The sequence below is a fragment of the Parasteatoda tepidariorum genome, chromosome 5, assembly GCF_982258835.1.
Source record: "Parasteatoda tepidariorum strain Cologne lab strain chromosome 5, Ptep-v5.0, whole genome shotgun sequence".
NCBI classification, from domain to species: Eukaryota; Metazoa; Arthropoda; class Arachnida; order Araneae; family Theridiidae; genus Parasteatoda; species Parasteatoda tepidariorum.
In genome coordinates this window covers 90,661,056-90,676,241 of record NC_141759.1, presented here as the reverse complement: position 1 = coordinate 90,676,241, position 15,186 = coordinate 90,661,056, and the positions used below count along the sequence as shown (strand labels likewise).

The 15,186-nt window shown below is 32.1% G+C and overlaps 1 protein-coding gene across 2 annotated transcripts in view; it reads right to left on the bottom strand.

The window, feature by feature from the left end:
* The window catches only part of LOC107445972 (4-vinylphenol methyltransferase 2), a 49,367-nt gene that overhangs the window by 33,762 nt on the left and 419 nt on the right, over positions 1–15,186 (bottom strand). Inside the window, exons 1-3 of one of the 2 annotated variants that reach the window (XM_087164507.1) lie at positions 14,891–15,092; positions 12,495–12,799; positions 10,674–10,881 (exon numbers count right to left, since the gene is read on the bottom strand). In XM_087164507.1, coding sequence (XP_087020633.1) covers positions 10,674–10,881; positions 12,495–12,778 — 492 coding nt within the window. In that variant the 5' untranslated portion in view covers positions 12,779–12,799; positions 14,891–15,092. Of the gene's footprint in view, positions 1–10,673; positions 10,882–12,494; positions 12,800–14,890; positions 15,093–15,186 lie in introns of those variants that run through there. The other variant, XM_043040248.3, reaches the window with a different exon arrangement.

The following is a 15,186-nucleotide window of genomic DNA, read 5'->3' as shown; positions in this document are numbered from 1 at the left end:
TTTCTTAGTAATGAAGAAAGATTTCAATTTATTAACGGCCATTTTCAATAGATCCCTATTTTTTTTCTAAGAAGAAAAATCTTTAGATTAACTATATTGTTATCCAAAAGAGATACAAGATATCGCAAAATTTGCATTAGAGACGTGCCAGGTAAAGGTTTAATTGGAGTTCGGAATACATGGCCTAACAGCTAGTACTCTGATCTTTGATTTGTAAAAAACAACATGGTTCTAATGCTGTTCGTTTTGGGATTCTTGTTATCTCCATACCTTATTGAACATGAGGATAATAGTTTCGAGAAAAGTTTTAGATATTTATACTAAATTAAATTTTTATAAAATATATTAAAATTTCTATTCCTATAATTTACTCCATAAGTTTTTTATTTATAAAATAAACAATCATTTCTTATTTTTTAGATTTAAATTAAAAAATTTAATGCATTAAAATTTTCATTTTTCGCTTTAAAGCAACGCCTGGCGAGCGAATGCCTGAATTCACACAAAAGTAGTGCAAGTCTAAAATAGCATTTTTCAATGAATATGGAGAAAGTGGGTGTTTAAAGAACTATAGCCTACTAAAAAAAAGCTAAGTTTCTTTGCATTCTTAATTTCTAATTGAAAAAGTTATCATTTTTTTGACTGATGATCATTGTCGGAGAATATTTTTCAAACAATAATTTGTAAATAACTAAAGTCTTTTTGATGATCTAATATTTATTTGCATACTTAGTTTTTTCCCTAAAAGTGCAGTATTTGCTTTAAATGTAGTTTGACTTTTTATTAAATTATATTAAGCACACGACTTCCCCTTTTTGTAACAATCGAGAGTTTTTTTTGTTTAAATTATATTTAAATTTGGAAGAATATCCAGATATCGCAAAATGTGTGCTAGAGACGTGCCAGGTAAAGGTTTAATTGAAGTTCGGTATATATGGCCTAACAGCTAGTATGCTGATCTGAGATTTGTAAAAAACAACATGGTTCTAGTGCGGCCTATTTTGCGATTCTGGCTTTCTCCATAACTTAATTAAAGTTAAAACATTCGTTTCGAGAAAACTCTAAAAAAAGAAAGTAATAAGACTAGTGCTTGTTCAGGGTATCTTTATTTCTATAAAAAAAATTTCAACCTTAAATGATTTTAGTAATGAAGAAAAATTTCATATTTTTATCGGTCATTTTCAATTGACCCCTATTTTTTTTTCAAAGAAGAAAAATCTTTAGATTAACTATATTGTTATCCAAAAGAGATACAAGACATCGCAAAATTTGCATTAGAGACGTGCCAGGTAAAGGTTTAATTGGAGTTCGGGATACACGGCCTAACAGCTAGTACTCTGATCTTTGATTTGTAAAAAACAACATGGTTCTAATGCTGTTGGTTTTGGGATTCTTGTTATCTCCATACCTTATTGAACATGAGGATAATAGTTTCGAGAAAGTTTTAGATATTTATACTAAATTAAATTTTTGTAAAATATATTAAATTTTTTTTTCCTATATTTTTCCGAGATTTGTAAAAAACAACATGGTTCTAGGGCGGCCTATTTTGGGATTCTGGCTCTCTCCGTAACTTAATTAAAGTTAAAACATTCGTTTCGAGAAAAATCTAAAAAAAGAAAATAATAAGACCACTGCTTGTTCAGGGTATCTTTATTTCTATAAAAAATTCACTTCGACTTTAAATTTTCTTAGTAATGAAGAAAGATTTCAATTTATTAACGGCCATTTTCAATAGATCCCTATTTTTTTTCTAAGAAGAAAAATCTTTAGATTAACTATATTGTTATCCAAAAGAGATACTAGATATCGCAAAATTTGCATTAGAGACGTGCCAGGTAAAGGTTTAATTGGAGTTCGGAATACATGGCCTAACAGCTAGTACTCTGATCTTTGATTTGTAAAAAACAACATGGTTCTAATGCTGTTCGTTTTGGGATTCTTGTTATCTCCATACCTTATTGAACATGAGGATAATAGTTTCGAGAAAAGTTTTAGATATTTATACTAAATTAAATTTTTATAAAATATATTAAAATTTTTATTCCTATAATTTACTCCATAAGTTTTTTATTTATAAAATAAACAATCATTTCTTATTTTTTAGATTTAAATTAAAATATTTAATGCATTAAAATTTTCACTTTTCGCTTTAAAGCAACGCCTGGCGAGCGAATGCCTGAATTCACACAAAAGTAGTGCAAGTCTAAAATAGCATTTTTCAATGAATATGGAGAAAGTGGGTGTTTAAAGAACTATAAGCTACTTAAAAAAAGCTAAGTTTCATTGCATTCTTAATTTCTAATTGAAAAAGTTATCATTTTTTTGACTGATGATCATTGTCGGAGAATATTTTTCAAACAATAATTTGTAAATAACTAAAGTCTTTTTGATGATCTAATATTTATTTGCATACTTAGTTTTTTCCCTAAAAGTGCAGTATTTGCTTTAAATGTAGTTTGACTTTTTATTAAATTATATTAAGCACACGACTTCCCCTTTTTGTAACAATCGAGAGTTTTTTTTGTTTAAATTATATTTAAATTTGGAAGAATGTCCAGATATCGCAAAATGTGTGCTAGAGACGTGCCAGGTAAAGGTTTAATTGAAGTTCGGTATACATGGCCTAACAGCTAGTATGCTGATCTGAGATTTGTAAAAAACAACATGGTTCTAGTGCGGCCTATTTTGCGATTCTGGCTTTCTCCATAACTTAATTAAAGTTAAGACATTCGTTTCGAGAAAACTCTAAAAAAAGAAAGTAATAAGACTAGTGCTTGTTCAGGGTATCTTTATTTCTATAAAAAAAATTTTCAACCTTAAATGATTTTAGTAATGAAGAAAAATTTCATATTTTTATCGGTCATTTTCAATTGACCCCTATTTTTTTTTCAAAGAAGAAAAATCTTTAGATTAACTATATTGTTATCCAAAAGAGATACAAGACATCGCAAAATTTGCATTAGAGACGTGCCAGGTAAAGGTTTAATTGGAGTTCGGGATACACGGCCTAACAGCTAGTACTCTGATCTTTGATTTGTAAAAAACAACATGGTTCTAATGCTGTTGGTTTTGGGATTCTTGTTATCTCCATACCTTATTGAACATGAGGATAATAGTTTCGAGAAAGTTTTAGATATTTATACTAAATTAAATTTTTGTAAAATATATTAAATTTTTTTTCCTATATTTTTCCGAGATTTGTAAAAAAACAACATGGTTCTAGGGCGGCCTATTTTGGGATTCTGGCTCTCTCCGTAACTTAATTAAAGTTAAAACATTCGTTTCGAGAAAAATCTAAAAAAAGAAAATAATAAGACCACTGCTTGTTCAGGGTATCTTTATTTCTATAAAAAATTCACTTCGACTTTAAATTTTCTTAGTAATGAAGAAAGATTTCAATTTATTAACGGCCATTTTCAATAGATCCCTATTTTTTTTCTAAGAAGAAAAATCTTTAGATTAACTATATTGTTATCCAAAAGAGATACTAGATATCGCAAAATTTGCATTAGAGACGTGCCAGGTAAAGGTTTAATTGGAGGTCGGAATACATGGCCTAACAGCTAGTACTCTGATCTTTGATTTGTAAAAAACAACATGGTTCTAATGCTGTTCGTTTTGGGATTCTTGTTATCTCCATACCTTATTGAACATGAGGATAATAGTTTCGAGAAAAGTTTTAGATATTTATACTAAATTAAATTTTTATAAAATATATTAAAATTTTTATTCCTATAATTTACTCCATAAGTTTTTTATTTATAAAATAAACAATCATTTCTTATTTTTTAGATTTAAATTAAAAAATTTAATGCATTAAAATTTTCATTTTTCGCTTTAAAGCAACGCCTGGCGAGCGAATGCCTGAATTCACACAAAAGTAGTGCAAGTCTAAAATAGCATTTTTCAATGAATATGGAGAAAGTGGGTGTTTAAAGAACTATAGGCTACTAAAAAAAAGCTAAGTTTCTTTGCATTCTTAATTTCTAATTGAAAAAGTTATCATTTTTTTGACTGATGATCATTGTCGGAGAATATTTTTCAAACAATAATTTGTAAATAACTAAAGTCTTTTTGATGATCTAATATTTATTTGCATACTTAGTTTTTTCCCTAAAAGTGCAGTATTTGCTTTAAATGTAGTTTGACTTTTTATTAAATTATATTAAGCACACGACTTCCCCTTTTTGTAACAATCGAGAGTTTTTTTTGTTTAAATTATATTTAAATTTGGAAGAATGTCCAGATATCGCAAAATGTGTGCTAGAGACGTGCCAGGTAAAGGTTTAATTGAAGTTCGGTATTCATGGCCTAACAGCTAGTATGCTGATCTGAGATTTGTAAAAAACAACATGGTTCTAGTGCGGCCTATTTTGCGATTCTGGCTTTCTCCATAACTTAATTAAAGTTAAAACATTCGTTTCGAGAAATCTCTAAAAAAAGAAAGTAATAAGACTAGTGCTTGTTCAGGGTATCTTTATTTCTATAAAAAAAAATTTCAACCTTAAATGATTTTAGTAATGAAGAAAAATTTCATATTTTTATCGGTCATTTTCAATTGACCCCTATTTTTTTTTCAAAGAAGAAAAATCTTTAGATTAACTATATTGTTATCCAAAAGAGATACAAGACATCGCAAAATTTGCATTAGAGACGTGCCAGGTAAAGGTTTAATTGGAGTTCGGGATACACGGCCTAACAGCTAGTACTCTGATCTTTGATTTGTAAAAAACAACATGGTTCTAATGCTGTTGGTTTTGGGATTCTTGTTATCTCCATACCTTATTGAACATGAGGATAATAGTTTCGAGAAAGTTTTAAATATTTATACTAAATTAAATTTTTGTAAAATATATTAAATTTTTTTTTCCTATATTTTTCCGAGATTTGTAAAAAACAACATGGTTCTAGGGCGGCCTATTTTGGGATTCTGGCTCTCTCCGTAACTTAATTAAAGTTAAAACATTCGTTTCGAGAAAAATCTAAAAAAAGAAAATAATAAGACCACTGCTTGTTCAGGGTATCTTTATTTCTATAAAAAATTCACTTCGACTTTAAATTTTCTTAGTAATGAAGAAAGATTTCAATTTATTAACGGCCATTTTCAATAGATCCCTATTTTTTTTCTAAGAAGAAAAATCTTTAGATTAACTATATTGTTATCCAAAAGAGATACTAGATATCGCAAAATTTGCATTAGAGACGTGCCAGGTAAAGGTTTAATTGGAGTTCGGAATACATGGCCTAACAGCTAGTACTCTGATCTTTGATTTGTAAAAAACAACATGGTTCTAATGCTGTTCGTTTTGGGATTCTTGTTATCTCCATACCTTATTGAACATGAGGATAATAGTTTCGAGAAAAGTTTTAGATATTTATACTAAATTAAATTTTTATAAAATATATTAAAATTTTTATTCCTATAATTTACTCCATAAGTTTTTTATTTATAAAATAAACAATCATTTCTTATTTTTTAGATTTAAATTAAAAAATTTAATACATTAAAATTTTCATTTTTCGCTTTAAAGCAACGCCTGGCGAGCGAATGCCTGAATTCACAGAAAAGTAGTGCAAGTCTAAAATAGCATTTTTCAATGAATATGGAGAAAGTGGGTGTTTAAAGAACTATAGGCTACTAAAAAAAAGCTAAGTTTCTTTGCATTCTTAATTTCTAATTGAAAAAGTTATCATTTTTTTGAGTGATGATCATTGTCGGAGAATATTTTTCAAACAATAATTTGTAAATAACTAAAGTCTTTTTGATGATCTAATATTTATTTGCATACTTAGTTTTTTCCCTAAAAGTGCAGTATTTGCTTTAAATGTAGTTTGACTTTTTATTAAATTATATTAAGCACACGACTTCCCCTTTTTGTAACAATCGAGAGTTTTTTTTTGTTTAAATTATATTTAAATTTGGAAGAATGTCCAGATATCGCAAAATGTGTGCTAGAGACGTGCCAGGTAAAGGTTTAATTGAAGTTCGGTATACATGGCCTAACAGCTAGTATGCTGATCTGAGATTTGTAAAAAACAACATGGTTCTAGTGCGGCCTATTTTGCGATTCTGGCTTTCTCCATAACTTAATTAAAGTTAAAACATTCGTTTCGAGAAAACTCTAAAAAAAGAAAGTAATAAGACTAGTACTTGTTCAGGGTATCTTTATTTCTATAAAAAATTCACTTCAACTTTAAATTTTCTTAGTAATGAAGAAAAATTTCATTTTTTCATCGGTCATTTTCAATAGACCCCTATTTTTTTTTCTAAGAAGAAAAATCTTTAGATTAACTATATTGTTATCCAAAAGAGATACAAGACATTGCAAAATTTGCATTAGAGACGTGCCAGGTAAAGGTTTAATTGGAGTTCGGAATGCATGACCTAACAGCTAGTACTCTGATCTTTGATTTGTAAAAAACAACATGGTTCTAATGCTGTTCGTTTTGGGATTCTTGTTATCTCCATACCTTATTGAACATGAGGATAATTGTTTCGAGAAGAGTTTTAGATATTTATATAAATAAAATTTTTATAGAATATATTAAAATTTTTATTCCTATATTTTTCTCCATACGGAGTCAGGAGGAGGGATACGGAGACAGTTTAGCGGGGGTACGCGTTCTTATGCGAAATATCTTGCAACAAAGGAAAATTTCACAAATATTTTATTTAAACACAATGCTAGCAGTGAAAATTCACGATTTTATGTATTTTTCTATTGGCTATTTTTTGCAGAGGTAACAATTAATAAATAGTGGTGTCAACAGCCTGTTGTGAATTTTTAGTTTTGTGCAATTTTTTTAGGTGAAAAATGCATTTTTTATTAGTGGTGCACAGTGTTACGAAAAAATTTAGAAAGGGTACACAAATGTCATAAGTTTGGGAAACTGGACATTCAGAATGAGAAAAATCTTTAAACAATCCATTATTTGGTTTTTAAAATATTAAAAAAATTTATACTTTACTTAGTAATAGGCAACAAACCGCGTTTAAATTCGAGTTTTTCTTACCGAGTTAAAAGATTATAAATTTTTAAATGTCCATATATCAATACGTAGTTTTAGTTGACAAAGCTGTTTTTTCTCGTAATGGAATTTTTCAATGTTTTCGCAACTTCTAAAAGTTTCTTACACACAACTTTTTTTAATTGTTATTAAAAAAATTTCAGATACTTGTTTAATTATAATGTAAATGTGTCTTGTTTAATTATAAATGCATTTTAATAACTCATTATCTTAATTTAATAATTGAGCAAGCAGAATTGGTCGTGCTTTTTCAAGAAATGTTTGGTGAAAAAATGAAAATTTAATGTCTAGTTACTTTTTATTTTTGTATAGGATTACCACAACCATTTAAGTTTATTTAAATGCCTATAAACAATGTATTTGAGTAAAATTTAATCAAAAAAAATTAAAATTTGTTTGCAAGGAGCTTCATATATAAATACCAACCATACTTTTAGCTATAACTTATTTAACACATGATCAAGACAACATTACAGTATATGAGCAAGAGTTGTTTTAGACTGGAAAAAAACAGGGGATTATATACACACAGTGAAAGATAATCGTTCGTTCATTGTTATAGAACTGGGAATTTGAGGCCTTAGTATAACCCTCATGAAAATTAATTTTATGCTTTATATATCTTAGAAATATCTTTAAAAATCAAAACTGGTACTTCATTTATTTCAAATTATAAATATTTTTTGTGAAACCAATGTACTCGTTTTTAATAAAATATAATTAACAATATTTTGATCTAAAATTATGCAGTTCTATTATTTTGAAGCAAAAGGAATGGTCTCTAAAAAATTATAAATTTAACATTAGCTATTCAGCTATTTTTTCAAAAAATACGTTTTTTTACATTACTAGGAAATGTTGCACAAAAACAATCCAGCAATGAAAGGGCTTATTTTACTGAGGCTCGATATAACAAGTTGCTATTAATTTTCAAGTGACAACTAAACAACTTATCTCCTGACCTAACTCAGCGATGCTCAACACATCACGTTGCTACTAATTCTCAAGTAACAAATAAACATCCTATCTCCTGACCTAACGCACTGAAGCTCGACATAATTAATTGCTACTAATTGTCAAGCGACGAATAAACATCCTATCCCCTGACCTAAAACACTGAAGATCGACATAACTAATTGCTACTAATTGTCAAGTGACAACTAAACATCCTATCCCCTGACTTAAAACACTGAAGCTCGACATAACTAATTGCTACTAATTGTCAAGCGACGAATAAACATCCTATCCCCTGACCTGAAACACTTAAGCTCGACATAACTAATTGTTACTAATTGTCAAGCGACGAATAAACATCCTATCCCCTGACCTAAAACACTGAAGCTCGACATAACTAATTGCTACTAATTGTCAAGCGACGAATAGACATACTATCCCCTGACCTAAAACACTGAAGCTCGACATAATTAATTGCTACTAATTGTCAAGCGACGAATAAACATCCTATCCCCTGACCTAAAACACTGAAGCTCGACATAACTAATTGCTACTAATTGTCAAGCGACGAATAAACATCCTATCCCCTGACCTAAAACACTGAAGCTCGACATAATTAATTGCTACTAATTGTCAAGCGACGAATAAACATCCTATCCCCTGACCTAAAACACTGAAGATCGACATAACTAATTGCTACTAATTGTCAAGCGACGAATAAACATCCTATCTCCTGACCTAAAACACTGAAGCTCGACATAACTAATTGCTACTAATTGTCAAGCGACGAATAAACATCCTATCCCCTGACCTGAAACACTTAAGCTCGACATAACTAATTGTTACTAATTGTCAAGCGACGAATAGACATACTATCTCCTGACCTAAAACACTGAAGCTCGACATAACTAATTGCTACTAATTGTCAAGCGACGAATAAACATCCTATCCCCTGACCTAACACACTGAAGCTCGACATAACTAATTGCTACTTATTGTCAAGCGACGAATAAACATCCTATCCCCTGACCTAAAACACTGAAGCTCGACATAACTAATTGCTACTAATTGTCAAGCGACGAATAGACATACTATCCCCTGACCTGAAACACTGAAGCTCGACATAACTAATTGCTACTAATTGTCAAGCGACGAATAAACATCCTATCCCCTAACCTAAAGCACTGAAGATCGACATAACTAATTGCTACTAATTGTCAAGCGACGAATAAACATCCTATCCCCTGAAGCTCGGCATGGAATCTCGGAAGCTCGGCATGCTCGGCCCTGAAACTCGGCATGAAGCTCGGAATAAACATCCTGACACTGAAGCTCGGCATGACTAATTGCTACTAATTGTCAAGCGACGAATAAACATACTATCCCCTGACCTAAAACACTGAAGCTCGACATAACTAATTGCTACTAATTGTCAAGCGACGAATAAACATCCTATCCCCTAACCTAAAGCACTGAAGATCGACATAACTAATTGCTACTAATTGTCAAGCGACGAATAAACATCCTATCCCCTGAAGTTCGGCATGGAATCTCGGAAGCTCGGCATGCTCGGCCCTGAAGCTCGGCATGAAGCTCGGAATAAACATCCTGACACTGAAGCTCGGCATGACTAATTGCTACTAATTGTCAAGCGACGAATAAACATACTATCCCCTGACCTAAAACACTGAAGCTCGACATAACTAATTGCTACTAATTGTCAAGCGACGAATAAACATCCTATCCCCTGACCTAACACACTGAAGCTCGACATAACTAATTGCTACTTATTGTCAAGCGACGAATAAACATCCTATCCCCTGACCTAAAACACTGAAGTTCGACATAACTAATTGCTACTAATTGTCAAGCGACGAATAAACATCCTATCTCCTGACCTAAAACACTGAAGATCGACATAACTAATTGCTACTAATTGTCAAGTGACAACTAAACATCCTATCCCCTGACCTAACACACTGAAGCTCGACATAACTAATTGCTACTAATTGTCATGCGACGAATAAACATCATATCCCCTGACCTTGCACACTGAAGTTCGGCATGACTAATTGCTACTAACTGTCAAGTGACAACTAAACATCCTATCCCCTGACCTAAAACACTGAAGCTCGACATAACTAATTGCTACTAATTATCAAGTGACGAATAAACATGCTATCTCCTGACCTAAAACACTGAAGCTCGACATAACTAATTGCTACTAATTGTCTAGCGACGAATAAACATCCTAACCCCTGACCTAAAACACTGAAGCTCGACATAACTAATTGCTACTAATTGTCAAGCGACGAATAAACATCCTATCTCCTGACCTAAAATACTGAAGATCGACATAACTAATTGCTACTAATTGTCAAGCGACGAATAAACATCCTATCTCCTGACCTAAAACACTGAAGCTCGACATAACTAATTGCTACTAATTGTCAATCGACGAATAAACATCCTATCCCCTGACCTAACACACTGAGGCTCGTCATAACTAGTTGCTACCAATTGTCCAGTGACAATAACTAATACACACATAAATAATTGCTATTAATTTTCAAGTGACAAATAAGCATAGATTTTTTTTCCTAATCGGCGCTTCTTGTCGTGAATACGATCGCGTTGTATATTAAGTTGATATTCACAATAAAATATTCTTACATAATGTGTCGTACTTTAGCATATTCATTCCATCTCGAATCTGCAATGTCTTCATAGCAATCGAAATAGGAGGAGGTCAATTCGAAAAGGAAAGCTGCTTCCCCTCCTGGTTCCAATAGGTCAAAGGCATTCCGAAAGAATCCCTTTTGGTCACTTAAATATTGGCAGCAGTTGGTTGATAAAATTTTGTTTATTTTTCCTTCCCACATTTCAAGGCTAGATCTGAAACAATAAACTAGTAATTATTCATGTTTTTATTAAACGATATATTCCTGTTTTTGCTTAGTTTAGAGGCAAATATAGATCTGAAAAACTTTTCCAACTTTTCGCAAGGGAGTTATTTAAACTTTTAAGTGGGAATAAAAGTTTGGTTTATAATCCTAAATAGAACACACAAGTCTGCTAATGTATGTAATTCCTATAAACATTACAATTTTTTAGAGCCGGGATAGAGCGCTCACCTCCCAATGAGGTGAACCGGGTTTGAATTCCGACGATGGCTAGTTGATTCGAATTCCGCACCCTGCGCCCACCGACCACAGTGCTGACATAAAATATCCTCAGTGGTAGACGGATCATGGGTTAGAGTCCTTTCGCCGTCAGGCTAACCGCGGGAGGATCTTGTGGTCGACCTCCCCATGTAATAAACAATAATGTTCATGCAATATAAAATAATGTCCGTGTAAGGCAAATGCTGGTTAGTTCCATCAAAAAGTCCTCCTCGAAGGCAAATTTCAAAAGGAAATGATAAACTGCCTTATTTCAAGTATGAAGTCACGCTGCAAGGCCTGCGTATTTGTGAAAGGGGACCATACCCCCTGTAGCGTATCTACCACTACAAAATTACAACTACAATTCACTAGTATATAAGACATGTTAACTCGACTCTATGTTGGGGTACCTTTTCATAGATGACAGTTGACATAGTCGATAACAACTCATTCCCCACATTGGTGACCCGGACGTGATGTGAACACACCTACCTTGGCAGTAACGCCCACTTCTATGGATGATCCACATTGAACAGTTGACTTGCTACTTGTGACTGCGACATTATCCACCTCCTCGCACTGTTGCTACTCAGTCTCGTCTCGATCACGCACAACGTCAGCTTGCATACAATCGACTGCTAACGGCAACACAGGAGCGACTACGACCGAAGTTAATACACCTCTCACATTCAGCGCTCAAAAAAATACGGTGATCTTAATACAGCTCTCCCGGCTTCGCACAAAACAGCAATGAATCAACCAGTGGTATTCGTTCATCGAATTCTAGCACAGCTATAATTCTGGTGGGGGAGTACTGTAGCGTATCTACCACTACAAAATTACAACTACAATTCACTAGTATATAAGACATGTTAACTCAACTCTATGTTGGGGTACCTTTGTTGGGGTACGGTGCGGTACTATGTTGGGGTACGGTTGACATAGTCGATAACAACTCATTCCCCACACCTTCTATTAACCCTTTTTTTTTGTTTATTCCACAACCGCTGTTTCATATCTTCCTACTCCAACGAGTGTTTCTCACGATCTTGCGAGTGTATTACAATTGTTGAATGGTTATTTGTTTTGTATTGTATCAATTTATGTACATATCAAATTTAATTAAAATCAGTCCATTAGTTCTAGAGATAATCGACCAAGTCTGCAAACTCTCTTAACTTCTTACACCAATGTATTAAGAGGGTAGTTGCAAAGCACTGTGTTTCTACCCCCTTCACACATATTTTTAGAACCCTTGTCAACAATAAATGAGAAACAACCATAGCCGATTGCTAAATAATACATAAGACACGAGATTTACTAAAAAAAGCAAAAATCACATACTTATTCAAGACATCTGCCACGTAATAGTCAATTTTTGGATTAGGATTCAGAACTTTTGCCAACTCTATCATGGTGGGGGAACTATCGATTGCGATAACCTTCGTGATTTCCGGAAACAGGGTTAAAATCCACTTGCATGACGTGCTGCCTGGTCCACATCCTATATCCATAATGGTATCTTTGGATAAATCATACCAGTCCAAAAGACCAGCACTCGAGTTAAAAAATTCCGTAGCGTCTCTTTGGTGAGAGCCCTGGTACTTGCTGTACAAAATGGCATCCATAGCACTATTATTTTTTTTAATCTGTAAAAAAATGTTATTAAATACCAAATTATATTAATAGTAATCCTAAGTTAGTTTTTTAATGTGCCACTTTTTCATTATAATAAAATTCAACTGAAATTGTTAATTAACCCTTTAACTTGTGCTCTCGAGTTAAATCGAGCGTGCTAAACAGGCCAAACTGTGCACACTCGAGATAATTCGAGCGGCGTTCTATTTTATGCTGCTATAATTTTTCACACTCGATAATAATCGAGAATTGAAAATAACAATGTGAAAACTAAGAAAAAAAATCGCTTTATTGATATTTATCATTTACATAGAATTGTAAGCTATAACACTTATTAATTCAAGAATAAAATATACAGAGATGCGAACTAGCTCCGGACGGCAAATATATATTTTAAAGTGGTAGTTTATCAATTGTGATTCTTGGTTTAATAAATTCAATTTAGTACATTTTCATACACCACTATTTCTAAATAATTCGTAGACTTACATAATTCACCACTTTATACCTGCAAAATATTTCCAGTAGTTATTTACCGTTTCATTTAATTACTTTGTCGTGTCCAGAGCAGTTGGCATCTGTGAATATAGCCATTTTCCATGGAATAAATGCGCAGTATATCAAAATTGCTCACCAAAAAAAAAAGACAATGTTCTAAAATGTGTGTTTTTAATTAGAATTTTTTTTATTTTCTTTGGTCGGCTTTTTTTCAAAAAATCTGTGCGTTAAGGGGTTCTTTGCTATTTTCTTAGCACTAGTAACATTATTTTCACATTTTTTTTGTTAAAAAAAGAACAATCTCAAACCGAATTGTTTGAAGCAATATATTTAAAATAATATATTGTTCAAAAGCTTTTTTGATTAAAAAAAAAAAAAACATGCTTTCTATGCATGCAGCGAGATGTTTCTTTGGAGCATCCAGAGGCTTATGAAGAATATATCTGAAAATATGGTGTAACGAATAGGTGTAAAAAGTGGAGACCTTTGGCTGAGAATATTTGCTATCTATTTGCGTTTTCTAATCTTAAATTTCTATTATGAATACGTAAACTGATATATATTTCATTTCAATAAATGTTTTTTATGTTGCACGTTATATTAAATTAATAACTTCCATGCATCTCATTGTAAGTACAACCAATTACCTTACAAAAATTAAGTTATAAAGGAACAAAAAAATTATAGTTCAGACGAAATTCAAAAAGTGTACTTATTTTCAGTGCTCTATTTTTCTTTTTAATTTCATTAAATACAAATGAAAAAATGCGGAAAATAACTAATTAATATGAATAGACTGATTTATTCCACAATTTAGAGAGGATTACTGACGAAATAATCTGTAATAGCTCGCTGTTTGAATATTTATTCGCACATGCTTTCCAAAGTCTTCTAACTTTTCAACTGTATCCGAAAAATAATTTAAAAAAATTTGCAATTCAGCAATAATTTTTCAATTAATAAAATTTGAATTTTGATGCTGCTGAATTGCAATAAAATTTGCAATGCAATTCAGCAATATCAATTTCTCTGAACAACCTATGAGCCTACGAGAGTGTGTGAGAAATGACTACCCATGTTGAGCAAAGGATCAATATGGGTAGTCATTTTGCAGGAAAACATGCTTCTTTATCTTCATACTCATGAGACATCCCCATGAAAAAAAACCTCTGACTATCGCTCGACGCTGGATTCGAACTCCCGTTCGTGAGAACGGGAGTTCGAATCCAGTCGACCCGTGTAGTAAATGGTGACTGGTGCACGATAAATCTGCCGGGTCACAAAGCTCTTCATGTTTCCATATTAAAGTACACCTCTAGGGGTACTGAATTAGAAATTGATCGTTCTCTAGTTCTGGTTAAAATTACGATCTGTGGATGAATCAATAGATGTATAAATGGGTTCGCCCTATAAACGGGTGTGGCAGAAGTTGAATTCTCGGCCATAGATGGCGCCACTGTAAAACAAGAACAATCGCACCCCTTGCCTTAATGGCCCACGACAACAACAACATTTAACTGCTATAATAATTACCAACTCTATTACAAAGCATTTAAAGAACCACTTTTTATAAATATAGAATTGTAAATGATTAATTTACTTACCTGTTAAAGGAGAGATAAATTTTTTGTTCAGATTAAATGAAAAACTTTTTTCAAAAAGTAATAAAATTCGAATTAACCTTAAAAGATATTCCACGTTTAGCGTGTTCACGTTAAAAGGACTTTAAAGTATTATATCTGCATACAGACGGAAAATCAAAAATTAGTTCTCGCTAAAAGAAATTCACGAACGAAACTTTAACGCGACTTAAACGAGGTCCGACTGTACATTGAAATAACTAACGTAAGGAATTTATCAAAATAATTTTAAAATACAATTTATAAAGCATCAGATTGTT